Here is a 14,073-nt window from a genome sequence, read left to right as displayed (position 1 = left end):
TGTCGACACGTATGTGGGATTGAAAAGACATGTTGGCACTCTGAGTGCCGACAGCCCCCCAGGTGGACACCGATATGGCTGTTAGCTTAGGCGGTAGCCGACAGGTCTATCAACATTCCAAGTGCTAGCATGCCTGTTGCAAAACAGCGTGTCAACATGTGTCATTTCAATAATTTTTATTTTTAAGTAATACTATTTTTTATTTGGGAACAATCATGTATTTAATGAGGTCTAGCCAAAGCAAAAGTCAGTGTACATCCATATGGCCAGGTTAGGCATATGTGGAAACTAAACAATACCGCTTCTAATATTGAAATGTTAAAGTGAGCGAAGTACCACATGCCATACACCGACTCTAATAGTGATAGTGGCATGTTTGGTAAATTTTTCATTGTATCATAGGCATGTACCGTTGACAAACCTAACATGTCTTAGCGAATTGAAGAAGACACATACAGAAAGTAACGACAACATTGACATGTATGGTACAATTATGAAAATAACCTATACATGTACTAATTCTAAACTTAACATGTCTTAGGGAATTGAAACTAGTTTATTACTACTAACACTCTATTGAGTATAGTGTGGATATTTTTCTTTCCACGTCGCCACAGATCCAGCTTCACGAGTCCTACATGCCCTCTCGCGCTTCTGCTCCCTATCTGCCTTGCACGTCTCTGCTTTGAGGTGATTCTGCTCCTCTCTCCTCTTCTGCTCTTCCTCCTATAGGCATTTATAGGTCGCCTCTCTCCTCTCGTCGGCTTTCATTTTATGGAATCGTCTTCATGCCGCTCGATGTTGGGTGTGCGTGAGGAACACATCTGCTTTACTCTGCTCATTATCGATCCACTGTATGAAGTCGTATAGTGGTGGTGGAGACTAGCAAAGGAAGAAAAATTCGTAAGTGGTAATCGACACAAAGTTGTGTTTTAGTTCTGCAATATGTGAGTACTTTGCTACAGTAGCCACCACAGATGATGTCCTCCGGTGGGTCATACTTGTAGTTAGATGTGAGGAACTATCCAAACAATATTCTAATTAATCATTAAGTCGATCATTTACTTAATCACGACTTCAACGATTAACCAGATACTATCCCGGTCGTCACAGCACGTGTTTTGTGCCCAAGATCAGAACACATGCCTTTCCAACATAAGTAATCACAATAAAACTTAATAAAGAGTGAGTAATTAAATTATATTACAAGTTCTTAAGCATTTACAAGTTTAACAATTTACAACAAAAGAGATCTAGGATGATACTAAAATTGATCAACTCCTAGTCAAAAGAGAAACTATACAGCGGAAACAAAAACTATAGACCACAAAAGGTGGGTGAAGCCATATACCCTTAAGCTTCACGCTTAAAGCGCGACCACTGAGTAGTTGCCTACTCATGCTCGCCACCCTCGACAGACGTGAAGTAGTCAAACACCGTATCTTTCTCACCTGCAAAATCTGTAGAGCAACTGGGTACGAAGGTACTTGCAAGACTGAATTCATATATGGTACATATAAATAACCCGACTCCAAGGATCATGCATTGAGTCATTAGCAAGAAAAATACCACAAGGTTAAATACATTAATATGCTTAAGCAACCTAGACACATATGTGTGAGCACATATGCTTAACCAACATACCCTGTAACCAACAACTTGCACATAAATATAAATGGAAACATAGTAATACATGAATAACCAACATCAACATTTTTCAACAGACCATTCATACTATCATTCCACACTCGTAACTCTACGACCGATGCGGATACACAGAAGTATGCTCATGACCGAGAGCGTAGTAATTTGAATTGTTTTTACACCATACAGGGGATACTCCTTTACCTACATAACTTAAGGACTATACGGCTCACATGTCCACACAGACCCACGCAAGAGGGTACTCGAGTCAACCTTTCCCGATAAGCCCTAACTCGTCGTCTTGTCATTCCCATAATGCGCCATGTAGTAAGTACGGAAAGTGTTAAAGCCAACGACACTAATGTACGGTGCTTAAATGATGCAAAACAGTCTATGATGCCCAGGCTCCTCTCCCGAACTACCCCGAGGAACTCCTCTGGGGCAGAAGACACCCCTAATACCGCCCACATCTCGTCTTATCCTCACAACTCACTCAACCAACATCATCAATATTATCATAGTGAACCATAATTAAACTTATAGCTCGCTAGCAATTGAACACTCCACCACTCAACTTCTACCGGTGACGTATGAATTGCTAAGCATTTTGAATTACCTTGCAAATTAGACATTAACAATATTTCCAAGGCTACAAGGATGTGGATATTCAACAACTTAAGGTAGAGGTAATGCAATCAATATAAGTTCTACCCACATAAACCCGACATTGACTTGCTATGCATGCAAACATACATAGAGCATATCTTATTAATTTTAGACTCCATACTTCAAGTCAAATGGTGCAATATGCTTAGATACTTGTCTTGTTGCTCTGACGGTTGCCTGATGCTCTCTGCACAACACTCACAGAACTCCGAGAGGTTGGCGTCGCCTTCAACCACAGTCGTGCCACGCTCCGATTCTTCATTCACTAAAGAAGAACGCATGCAATGATGAGTATGAATGAAGTGTAACAATGCATGCTACAATATGCATATGATGAAATACTATAAAATATTCTTTATAATGCATGAAAATATTTTTTCTAGCTAGAGCAAGTCATAAGAAGACTAGCATAATTGGTTTCACAGTTTTTGGACTTGTAAAGAATTAACGGTGATTTAATGAAGCTCTAACCTAATTAATTTACCAAAAAGTTAATTACTTATTTCATGGATGGGGATATTTTTAATAGGTAAATGAGGTTATTATGAAACCAAAAAAATAGTTTCATAATTTTTGGAGATACAAATAATTTATTATGAATTTTACAAGTTTCAGCCAAGAAAACAAAAAAGAAAAATATCTGATGAATAGTATACCCGGATACTCTAGGTTGACTCGAATACTCTGGGTACCGGAGTCTCCGAGTGAACCTCCGGTGGGGGTTCTCAGCTATTTTTTGGCTAGAATCACCTGGATCCTCCGGGTTGTGACCCGATACTCCGGGTGAGGTTAGAAAATGCAGATTTCACCCGGGATGTTCCGACGACTTTTGGAGTGAGGATTTTGGACCTAGAGTATCATATTGACCTCCTCTACCACTTAGGATAATAGGCACATGTCAAAAATGACCAAAACTCGATTATTGCTTCTAATGGTGGTGGAAGCCATTGTTGAGCTCGGTGAGCTCAAATCCGGTCGATCTAGCCATGGGGAAGGAATGAGAGGAGGTCTAGGTTGTTCACTGTCTCCTAGCATGCCCGTGATCTGATCGTGGAGGTTGGGGAATGGCCAGAGCTCAAAATTATCGTCGGGGAGGTGGTGGACGACTTGAGGAGGAGGAAGATGTTGCCGAGGAGCTCAGGCTCGACGGGGAAGACCACCTCCGATGGGGGAGCTCACCGGAGACCTCCTCCTTGGTCTCCCCTTACCTCTCCTCCTCTCCTTTATTCTCCTCCCCTTCTCATTTTTCTCTTGATCGGTTGGGAGAGCAAGAGAGAAAGAGAGAGCACGTGAGGGAGAGGGAGTGGGTGGGGGTGTGTGTGAGAGAGAGAGGGTTGCTGGTGAGAGTGGGTGAGGTGTGGGGTCGGCCGGTGAGTCCCACATGTTAGAGAAAGGAGATATTTTAGCTCCGAATTCCATCATTTCTCTCCCGAATTTTCTTCTCTTATCCAATTGACTCAAAACGAGACACTCATTTGCTCTAAATAAAATTGCTCAAAATTAAGCACAATGCTTAAGAAGCATAATTATGCTTAACTATGTGATTACGGGTTTCGGGCTGTGACATTAGAGCACATGAAGAACTTCCTGCTATAGGTGTCTGAGAAGTCGTTGGACTTCTTAACCCTACACAAGTCTCTACACCATCACATCAAAATTTTGACCCCAACAAGCAAAAGATCCGGCATTGACTTCTTTAGGCGAGGATCAGAGGCCATTTTGGTAAGAGGAGAAGACTTTGGTTTGTTGGGATAAGTTGCCTTGTGGGATGCTATTTGTATAGAAAATCAGTGATGGTTCATGGTCTGATTCCATAGAGATTTCTCTTGAGAATCTGAGTCTAAAAATTCTACTTCTAAAAAGGCTGCATCTAAAAAGCCTTCGTCTGAAAAGGCTATGCCTGAAATGGCTACATCTAAAAAGGGTATTTCTAAAATGGCTACGTCTGGAAAGGCTACGTCTGAAAAAGCTAGTTCTAAAAAACCATCAAGTTTTGAAAATACTATATCTTAAATCGTTGGATTCGGGTCAAACGTTACGATAAGCGTCGTACATAAGGCTTAACAGGAAAGTTAACATAATTAATTAGCGGTAGTGCTTCTATAAAAGGGTTCACATAGTTTGAATCATAGGCACAATGAAATAATGGTTGTCACAGGTGGGAGACGGAGAACTAGAGGGTCTACTAAGATGGGGATGGTACCGGTGATATGGCCGAGTTCCTTTGGTTCTAGTACAACGACAAGCCACTTGAGAACTTCCCTTTTCAAGGGAAGAGTGAGTTTCAACCACCCCATGATCTAAGGACTTACAACCACTCGAAAGAGGAGTGGTCGAAGTGCTCCAATGGATACGACTGTGTTGTGCAGATGTATGATGGTAGGATTAACGAAGGTCATCAATTCTTCTGATGTCCTCTTGGAAGGGTGAGATTGCCAACAAGTTCATTATCGTATTGTAGGACCTTTTAGTCTTTAATTTGTATGTACTTGAAGGAGTCAAATGACGACGAGAGTCACCACTACATGAGATGGGTCGATCATCCTATTGAACAAAACATCCAGGAGTACATCCATCACCTACAAGATTGTATCTTCAACTTGCAATGTGATGTTGAAGCTATTTCAATCCCTCCAGAGGAGGACGAGCTGGTCATCTACATCAACGATCCTATTGTATGCCTCGATCTCTGGTGCCTATACCCATGTCACCAAAAGTTTCCTCCTCCTCCACCACCACCACCGGTGCACTATGGTGATGGGGGATGCTGCGAGTCAGGATAATCTTCACAGTTCATTCTAAGATAGTATGACTAGAAGCAACGTATCCCGATGTGTTGCCTTAGCCTTATGCTATATTTCTTTGTACCATGTTGTTTGTAATTAAATAAATTGTACCCCATCATGTAATATTGTATTCTGGTTGCACACACCATAGTAGTAGGGTTTGTAATGCGAAGGGTTTTCATTTGGAAAGTTGCAAGTGAACAATTTATTGCTTGACATGACGTGACACTGATATGGTTTGAAAGGGATACGATTGCACGATGCTATGGTTTGTGATGGAATGAGAACACATGTAATAAAAATATGGGTGATAACATAGAAGTGACATAAACATCCTACATGATATGACAACACATAATATAAATAACGTAAACATATCCAAGACTGTCTAATTATGCAATCAAGGGGCGTCATCTTGACCATGTGCACGCTTGCTTGGCACACTCGGCTACCTACGCTGGCCAGCTACTCTATGTTGCACTCAGTCGAAGGAGTATGTCAGGGGCTCACGCGGAGGGTGGTGAGGCTGTGCAATTTCTCTAGGGGTTTTAGGGTCGGCCTACGATAGCTATGTTGGTAGAGGTGTCCCCGCTATCTGCGATGGGCCCTCCTCATCGGGAGTAATAGCAAACTAATAGTCCGGTAGGGAGTGCGTTGAGCCGGATGCAGCGTTGAAGGAGCTTGGAACTGTTGCATGGTAGCACCATGTGAAATGTCGTGCATCACATAATAATTAAATTGTAAACTGCAATCCTGAGTTTTGAAATTGAGAGTGATGGACCTAGAACTGTACCACCCGAGTGGAAACCAGGAGTCGGCATGTAGCGAATCGGTGGTGGCTGAGACAACATTGGTTCCGTGTAGAATTGTGGTGCCGTAGGTTGAGTTCATGCTGAAGACCTTGTGTGTGTGCTAGGCTCAATGAAGTTCGATAACCTTTGGCACAAAGCGTGTCGAAACCCATCGAGGAAACGACGTGCGAGTTGGCGTAGACCAACCATTAGCTCTGTCGGGTCAACCCGATATGGGACCTACTTCTAGCGGTCCATGAAGTAAAGTAGCTCTGTGCCGACATCCTTGCACGTGTCCAACTACAACGCATGAGAGAATATATGTAGTGTGCAAGTCGGTAGAATATAATAAGTCTCACGTACCATGGCGTGGTATGCCGCCGCCAACTCCATAGCGAAAGTGTCATGAGGTGATGCCTCTGGAGGCAATGGGATTCACCTAACTCGTGTCACCGCGTGGAACCAGCTCAAGTACACATTCTCTGTTGATGGGTCATAAGGGCCACTAGGGATGTGGACGTCTGCAGTCGCGTTTGCCCACTGCTCCACTCACGGCTGTATCTTAACCGTCCAAGTTCCATCGTACGTGATGCACTGACCTTTCCTCGTCATCCTGCAAGACAAAGTTACAATTACAAAACTGAAAACATAATTAGTAAACCTCCTATAACAAGATATACTTACAAGTGAGTGCTATCCATCGGTCGCTGCTATAGGTGGAAGTTCTGGTGATACTCACCTAAATAGACTCTGTCTGGGTAGTAGGGCTCGACCGCAACATCGAAAACCAACTGTCGCCTCATAAGCCGAAGAGCCTGGTCCTTGTGGCACAACTCAGAGAGACCAAGAGGTGCACACATTGTGACGACCTCATGGTCGTACGATGTCCACAGCACCATATCCGTCTGTAGCTTGTCAAATGCGGGAATGAACTGATGGTACAAAGCACGTGTCATCGCCGTCGTCCACCTCAGCTGCATGAAAAAGTAAAGTGTTAGGTATATGAGCATAATAAAATAATGGTACTAAATGTGTTAACTTGTATTACTTACATCGTGCTTGAACCAAAGTGAACCCATCACAGGGCCGTCCACTGCATCATGTAGGATGAACTCATTGGGAAGTAGAAAAAACCATCATACTCGTTGTACGACCTAAACTACGGGCAGCCTATGTCAAAGCGCTCGTACGACCACCGTTCAAGAGCAACAGATAACCTATGATCGACGCGTAGGCACTGGTCCTGCAGCAAGCCTCGCACAATGCTCGGTACGTCTGTGCTAGGACCACAGAGCCCCAACTGTATTGAGGGACCTGCTCTAGCGGGCTGTCCCCAATCTGCTACGCGAAGAAGACGAACCACTTATCAATGGTGTCGTGGTGTGTGCTGGTGAAGAGGACCCACTCGAACAGCCGCAAACAGATATGTCTCCAGGTGCTGTCGCACTCTCTAGTCCTCTGGCTCAAGTGTGAGACGGTCCGCCTGGAATCTTCTTGACCCAGGCCTTTGATGGACCATGCATCAAGTCGAAGTCCACTTGCTCTGGCTGCTGACCCTCAGGGATGACTCTCTTGAACCTAGCAAGTAGCTCATCCCTCCACCCCGTGTGCATGTTAGGCTCATACACTGCAGTCCCCGCTAAGGGCAAACCCAGTATCATGGAAACATCCTGTAGCGTGAAGATCATCTCACCTATGTGTCGGTGAAAAGTGTGCGTCTCTAGCCTTCAGTGAATGACAAGTGCAGTCAGCAGTCCCCGGTCAAGGGGAATCTGAGGGTCCCGGTCCCTAGTCAGGTCGAGGAGACACCCCACTGGAAGGAGGCCCAAGACCCTCAACCTACAAAAAATAAACAATGAGAGTAAATTTTTGGGGGATTTAGAACAACAAACATACAATGAATAAACTTATTACCTCGAGATCCAACATTGGCCAAGCCTCCAAAAATGGTTTGAAATACGTAGACGCAAGGTGGGGTATAGCTCGGTGCCCTCCAATTGTGTTCAATGCGTCATCGATCATCAGGTCGATGAGCTCTATACCTAGAAGCAAAAAAAAAATCTACTGCATAACATAATGAATATGATAAGCACATAGTAATGAAACGTAGAGCATAGAAAATAATAATTGAACTCGAATGAAATAAAACTTAATGAATAATGCATAAAGCAAACACATTATTACAAGAAACCTATCTTGTTCGAACGTATCATATACTACAACAAATTATGTACAACAAATTATGAATAATTGTAACAATTTGTAATATTACAACGAATAGTCAGATAGTCCCAATATTACATATTACAACATGATACAAATATTATAACATAGTCCAAATATTACACCACACACTTAGGTTGTCCGGTAGTCCGAATAATACATAATACAATATGGTCCAAATAATACATGGTCAAAATATTATATCACATATTCAGGTTGTACAATACTACAAATAATACATAATACAACATTGTTCAAATATTACAACACATATAGTCGACAATTGGTACATTGCCGATCTAACAAACTTGTTGAAGAATAGGGGGATACTTTGAGTAGACGAATAACAAGGGAAACACACATGCGTTTTTATACAGGTTCGGACTTCTCTGAGGATAATAACCCTACATCTTATTTATCTTATATTGATCTGAGGCTGTTACAAGGGTGTGTAGCTAGCTTAAATGGATATATACCTAGTCGGCGACTTTTTCCTTGGCTTCTATTGACTTGTATAAGCTTGTGGAACTCGTACCACTCAAGACAACTTGTTCTCCCCTCCCATAGAGCCCCTTGGTTCCCTATATATATGGGGGTGTCGTATTTCCTTTGGACTCTTCCTTCCTATTCTTGGAGATAGACCTTCTCGGTTACGGAACGCCTACGAGTAGTTTCCTATTTTGTACGGATCCCCCTCTCAGAGATAAAGATATGCTCTGAGTATTATGGAACACCCTAGGGCACCCGAATATGGCAACTAACCATTATTCATCGTCAAGCCCCCTCATCAGTGCATGAAATGAGGCTTCGACGGTTCAAGTGTATAGTCAGAAAAGATAAGCATTCCATCTGACCATATCATCACGTAAATTAGGACTTCTATTAGGATAAAACATTAACCGGGTTTCCTGGGTCTTTAAGATTACATACTCAGGATTTTGAATGCCTCTAAGTTTTCAAGAGACCTCACGAGAAGATCCTCTGTCTAGGTAGATTTTCTAGTCGATCCAGCCCTTTGGAAAGAAAAAAGGTATGTTATTAGTAAACTTTGAATTTTGAAACATCGTAGTGGAGATTTTGGGAGTGGTGAAAATCTTTTCTGCCATATTATCATGATTACGGTAGTTATGCGAGGAAGAAAACTCCTCAGGGCACGAAGCCATCTGCCCCACATGCGCCGATCATTAAATGTGACGTGATGAAAAAGAGGGAGATAGTGGCTTCGGGTCATGTCACGTCGTCAGCTAGACCGTCATTTCTGAGAGTCTTCTTTCTACATAAAGGAAAAGGAAAACCTTCTTCAACATCCATTTTTTTTTGTCATTGACTGCTTTCCGTCGCTCTCATCATTCTCCTTGCGCTTCTTCTCCAAGAACCCTCGAAAAACCCTCTTCCCCCAATCTCTCCGCCACCATATGCAAGAAGAGGGTCAAGAAAGAGAGCTCCTATGCCGACGAGATGGTGAGCGCAATCCTGGAGTGACGGGAGTCAAAGATCATGGAGGAGGCCTTAGAGAAGGTCGAGAGCGAGGAGGTGATTCCACCCTAGTTCTTGATCCCCTGCACGCCGGCGGCGGGGGCAGATGATCATGAGCCTGGACAATGACAATTCGGTGGTCTTCCTCGACTTCTTTCGTTATGGGTTCGTCTTTCCTCCTTCTAGCTTCTTCCTCTAGGTGTTAGCCTTCTATGGCCTGAAGCTCATCCATCTGAAGTCTAATTCCATCATGATGTTAAGTGTCTTCGTGCATCTATGTGAGGCCTATCTCGGTTTTTGCCCCTCTCTCAACCACTTCTAGTATTTCTATGTCCTGAAGAGGCTCTAGAACAAAGTCGCCGGCGGCGTTGGATTCTGGCTCTAAGACGGCAAGTTGGTGGAGTACATCGACTTTGCCGCCAAGTCCTTTTGGTCAGATTGACACAAGAAGTGGTTCTATTACTAACCTGGACCAAAGGAACTCCCTTATCAGGGCCTGGCATCAATGTCAAGGGCTGCTTGGACAGAGGAACCGATGATGACTACCCTTGGCTGGAATCTTATCAAGGAGATCTTGCTTCTGAAGGAGAGGAATCTGATGGCGTACGACTTCACCAGAGACTTCATGAAGTGCTGCCTTAGTCCTTTGAAACTGAGGATTACCGGGGCTTGGCTTTTCCCAGTCGGATTGGATCCAGCCCAAAATGGTGAGGAAGGTACTTGCTGACCCCGAGTAGTTGTATGCAAGGTATTTGCAAGATCTATCCTTATTGATTGTTGCTTTTTCTTGCAGTGTACTCATTGGACATCGTCGATAAAAAGGTTAAGGTGCCTTTTGAAGCCATCCCTTCTTCCAGCCGCAAGGACGTCTTGGCTCCCATCATAGATATGGGCCCCATAGCTCAGGTCAGAATCTTGTTGGTAAGTGCCCCATACCTTCTCGATTCTTGCTTTAGGTAGTTGTACTAGAGGTAACAGCCATCGTGGGCTTGACAACTTTCTGGTTGTGGTGGATCTGAACTAGAGGTTGAGAACATGGGGGTCCTTGCTATAGACTTGGATGATGTTTTTATTATAGACAGTATGGGCCCAAGCAGGACTAGAGGTGACAGTGAATCATCACGAGTCTCATCCTCTACCAGAAGCTGAACTGGAGGGGGAGGATAATGCGAGAACCGAGTCGCTGGTGGGCCAGGTTACAACACAAGCACTCAGAGCAACAATGTTACATCCCAAAGTTTTTAAGTACATAATTAAGCAATCATGAGCATCATTAGCATCATAATTAAGGTTTTGAGTAATTTTGACATGCAATATAGATCAAACAAAAATGGTTAAGTTTAATAATAATTGATTCTTTGTGAAGCAACCAACAAAATCACCATACAACATAGAGTTAGAAACAAATTTAGAAATTAGTCAATGCCAACTAAGAATATTAATGATTTTTCCCTAATTTTTGGGAATTATTTTGTAGGCATAAAAATTAGAGAAAAAATAGAAAAGCATGCTTTGTTTAGGAATTTTCATTTGAAATTGACTCATGCTTTTTGGGTCAAACCAATTAAAATGGGTTGACCATAAATTATAGTTTCACACAAAATTTGTCCTAAGATTTTTAGATCATGGAAAGATCTTCGTTTGGTTCACAAAAGTGTAGTGGATATTTTTGCTTTGGCCATCACTGTTCATGGGGTCCCACTCATCACCCCCCTCGCCCTCAAAGCCTCTCTGCCGCCGAAATCATTGACTGTGGAGGCCGACTGCGGCCAAAATGTCGGCGCCGACTTCTTTGATTTTAATTGCTGTCGGCCGCCCTTATCTCACCCCTCACATCTCTCCTATCTCTCCCTCACCCATCTCAAGCCGGCCGGTTCTTCTGAGTAGAGCGGAGAGCAGAGAGCAGCCAGAACAGCGCAGCCGCCATTGCCAAATCCGCCGTGCCACCAACAAGCTCCCTCGAGCCCGAGCCGTGTGAAGCAAGGAGGAAGTCCTCTGAAGCACCACTGGTGAAGGTGCATCTAGCATCTAAGTGTGGTTTTGGTATTAATAATAATACATATGGACTAACAATTGTGTTGAAAATTGTTAGTAGGTTATTTTTATAGGTGGTGCATGGAGGATTAAGCATGAATTCATTGAGGAATGTCATGTGATCAAGAGAAATGCATCAACATGAATGAACTTTAAGTAATGCTCGGGTAAGTTATGATAATACCTATAAACTAATAATTATATTGAGAATTATTTGTAGGATATTCCATATGAGATACATAAGTAATAAAGCATGGATTCATTGAGGAATACCATGAGATCAAAAGATATGCATCGAGATCATTGAGCTCTAGGTGATGCTCATGTGGAGAAGAAGAAACTAGAGAGGAAGAGACCTCGGAGTTTGAGGATGGTCTTAAGAATATTGACAAAAAGCATGAAGACCAAAGCTGCTTGTGGACATCAAGTAACTGAAGGTATGAAATTCTCAATTGATATTTATGGACTAACCCATGTGCTATTTAATTGAGACTAAGTTAGGGTTAGGTTCCATATGAAGGTAAATATTGGATTGAGATATTCAATGTGCCGAGTTGGAAGAGCAAGATCAAGAAAAGCTTAGTGGACAACTTGTGTCCTTGATGCTTGTGGTTCATACCTCGGTGGTGAACCGGATGAAGATGATGTGAAAAGAAAAGTCATCCTTGCTTGGTGCATAGGAAGCAACCAAGTGAACTTCATCAACCTTCCGGAAGATCAAGAGATGATCGAGATGGGATGTAAAGATGAACATATATTCAATATTTGCTAATGGGCTGCTAATGAGGAGTTTTGAAAGTTATATCTTTAAAGAGGAAAAGTTTTTGCATGGATGTGTTGCATGGTTAAGTTGCGTGCATATTTACTTATAATATGCATAAGCATGCCTTAATGGTTATTGTGTGTAAAGAAAACTCCGTCCAAAATTTGAGATACACAATATATGCAATGATATTCAATATTGATTCACACATGTATAGATTGTAAGGGAGTTTGCTCTAATATAAGTTTAGTTTTGCTAACATCAAAATCTTAGTGATGTTTGATGCTAGTAAAGCGGGTTTTGGTGATCTCAAACAACTTAGTGGTGATTGGTGCTACCAAAACTTGATCTTAATATACATTGTATCTTCGGATTATATGTATACTCAGAATTTCATCTTTCAAATATAATCATCTAGTGAGATTGTCATCGATTACGAAAATTGAGGAGATTGAAGGTGCATCTAGCCCCAAGGTGTGGTTTTGGTAATTAATGAAAATACCTATGGACTAACAATTGAGTTGAGAATTGTTAGTAGGTTTTTTCCATAGGTGATGCATGGAGGATTAAGCATGGATTCATTGGCGAATGTCGTGTGATCAAGAGAAATGCATCAAAATGAATGAGCTCTAGGTAATGCCCGGGTAAATTGTGATAATACCTATGGACTAACAATTATATTGAGAATTTTTTGTAGAATATTCTATAAGAGATGCATAAGTGATAAAGTATAGATTCATTGAGGAATACCATGAGATCAAAAGATATGCATCAAGGTCATTGAGTTCTAAATGATGCACATGTGAAGAAGAAGAAACTAGAGAGGAATAGACCTCTGAGTTTAAGGATGGTCTTAAGAATATTGACAATAAGTATGAAGACCAAAACTGCTTGTGGAGATCAAATAACTAAAGGTATGAAATTATCAATTGAGTTTTATGGACTAACCCATGTGCTATGTGATTGAGACTAAGTTAGGGTTAGATTCCATATGAACGCAAATATTGAATTGAGATATTCAATGTGCCGAGTTGGAAGAGCAAGATCAAAACAAGCTTAGTGGATAACTTGTGTGCTTGATGCTTGCGGTTCATACCTCGATAGACCGGATGAAGATGATGTGAAAAAAAAGTCTTCCATGCTTGGTTCATAGGAAGCAATCAAGTGAACTTCATCAAACTTTCGGAAGATCAAGAGATGATCGATATGGCAAGCAAGGATGAACATCGTCATCAAGCCACAAAAAATATCGGGACTCAGATGATGTGTTCGTCAAGTCCAACGGGATGACTAGCTCAAGGCAAAAGTATAAAATGAAGGGCATTTTCTTTTACCGGTCAATGGTGATTAGAAAAGAGGAATGACCGGATTGATAGGATAAATGCCATACTATTAACAGGGGACTTGACGATTGCTTGAGTTTTACCATGTCATGATAAGCTCAATCTTGCATGTGCATACTCTCTTTGGTAGGATTCTATAGTTTGCAAATGGGTTTTGTAAATAGCTCAAGTCTATGTTCCTACTCCGTATAGCATGTCGCTAAGTTTGCAAAGGTGTTTTGCAAGTTGTCATAGTGAATTATTTAACCCTTGGTCGCAAGGAACCTTTAGGTCGCAGAATTGTTTTGCAAAAGGTTAAGGTTCATGTAGTTTTTTTATTGTGGTGGATCTTTAGACTATGTTTTAGG

The 14,073-nt window shown here is 42.0% G+C and overlaps 1 protein-coding gene across 1 annotated transcript in view; it reads left to right on the top strand.

Moving 5' to 3' along the window:
- Positions 1 to 10,124: 10,124 nt before the first annotated feature.
- The window catches only part of LOC133914660 (alpha-soluble NSF attachment protein-like), a 29,305-nt gene continuing 25,356 nt past the window's right edge, over positions 10,125 to 14,073 (top strand). Inside the window, exons 1-2 of the mRNA XM_062357716.1 lie at positions 10,125 to 10,302; positions 10,380 to 10,492. Coding sequence (XP_062213700.1) covers positions 10,125 to 10,302; positions 10,380 to 10,492 — 291 coding nt within the window. The remainder of the gene's footprint in view (positions 10,303 to 10,379; positions 10,493 to 14,073) is intronic.

The sequence above is a fragment of the Phragmites australis genome, chromosome 4, assembly GCF_958298935.1.
Source record: "Phragmites australis chromosome 4, lpPhrAust1.1, whole genome shotgun sequence".
In the NCBI taxonomy this organism is placed as follows: Eukaryota; Viridiplantae; Streptophyta; class Magnoliopsida; order Poales; family Poaceae; genus Phragmites; species Phragmites australis.
Note: the sequence above shows the minus strand (reverse complement) of the source record. Positions and strands in the feature narration are given on the sequence as shown.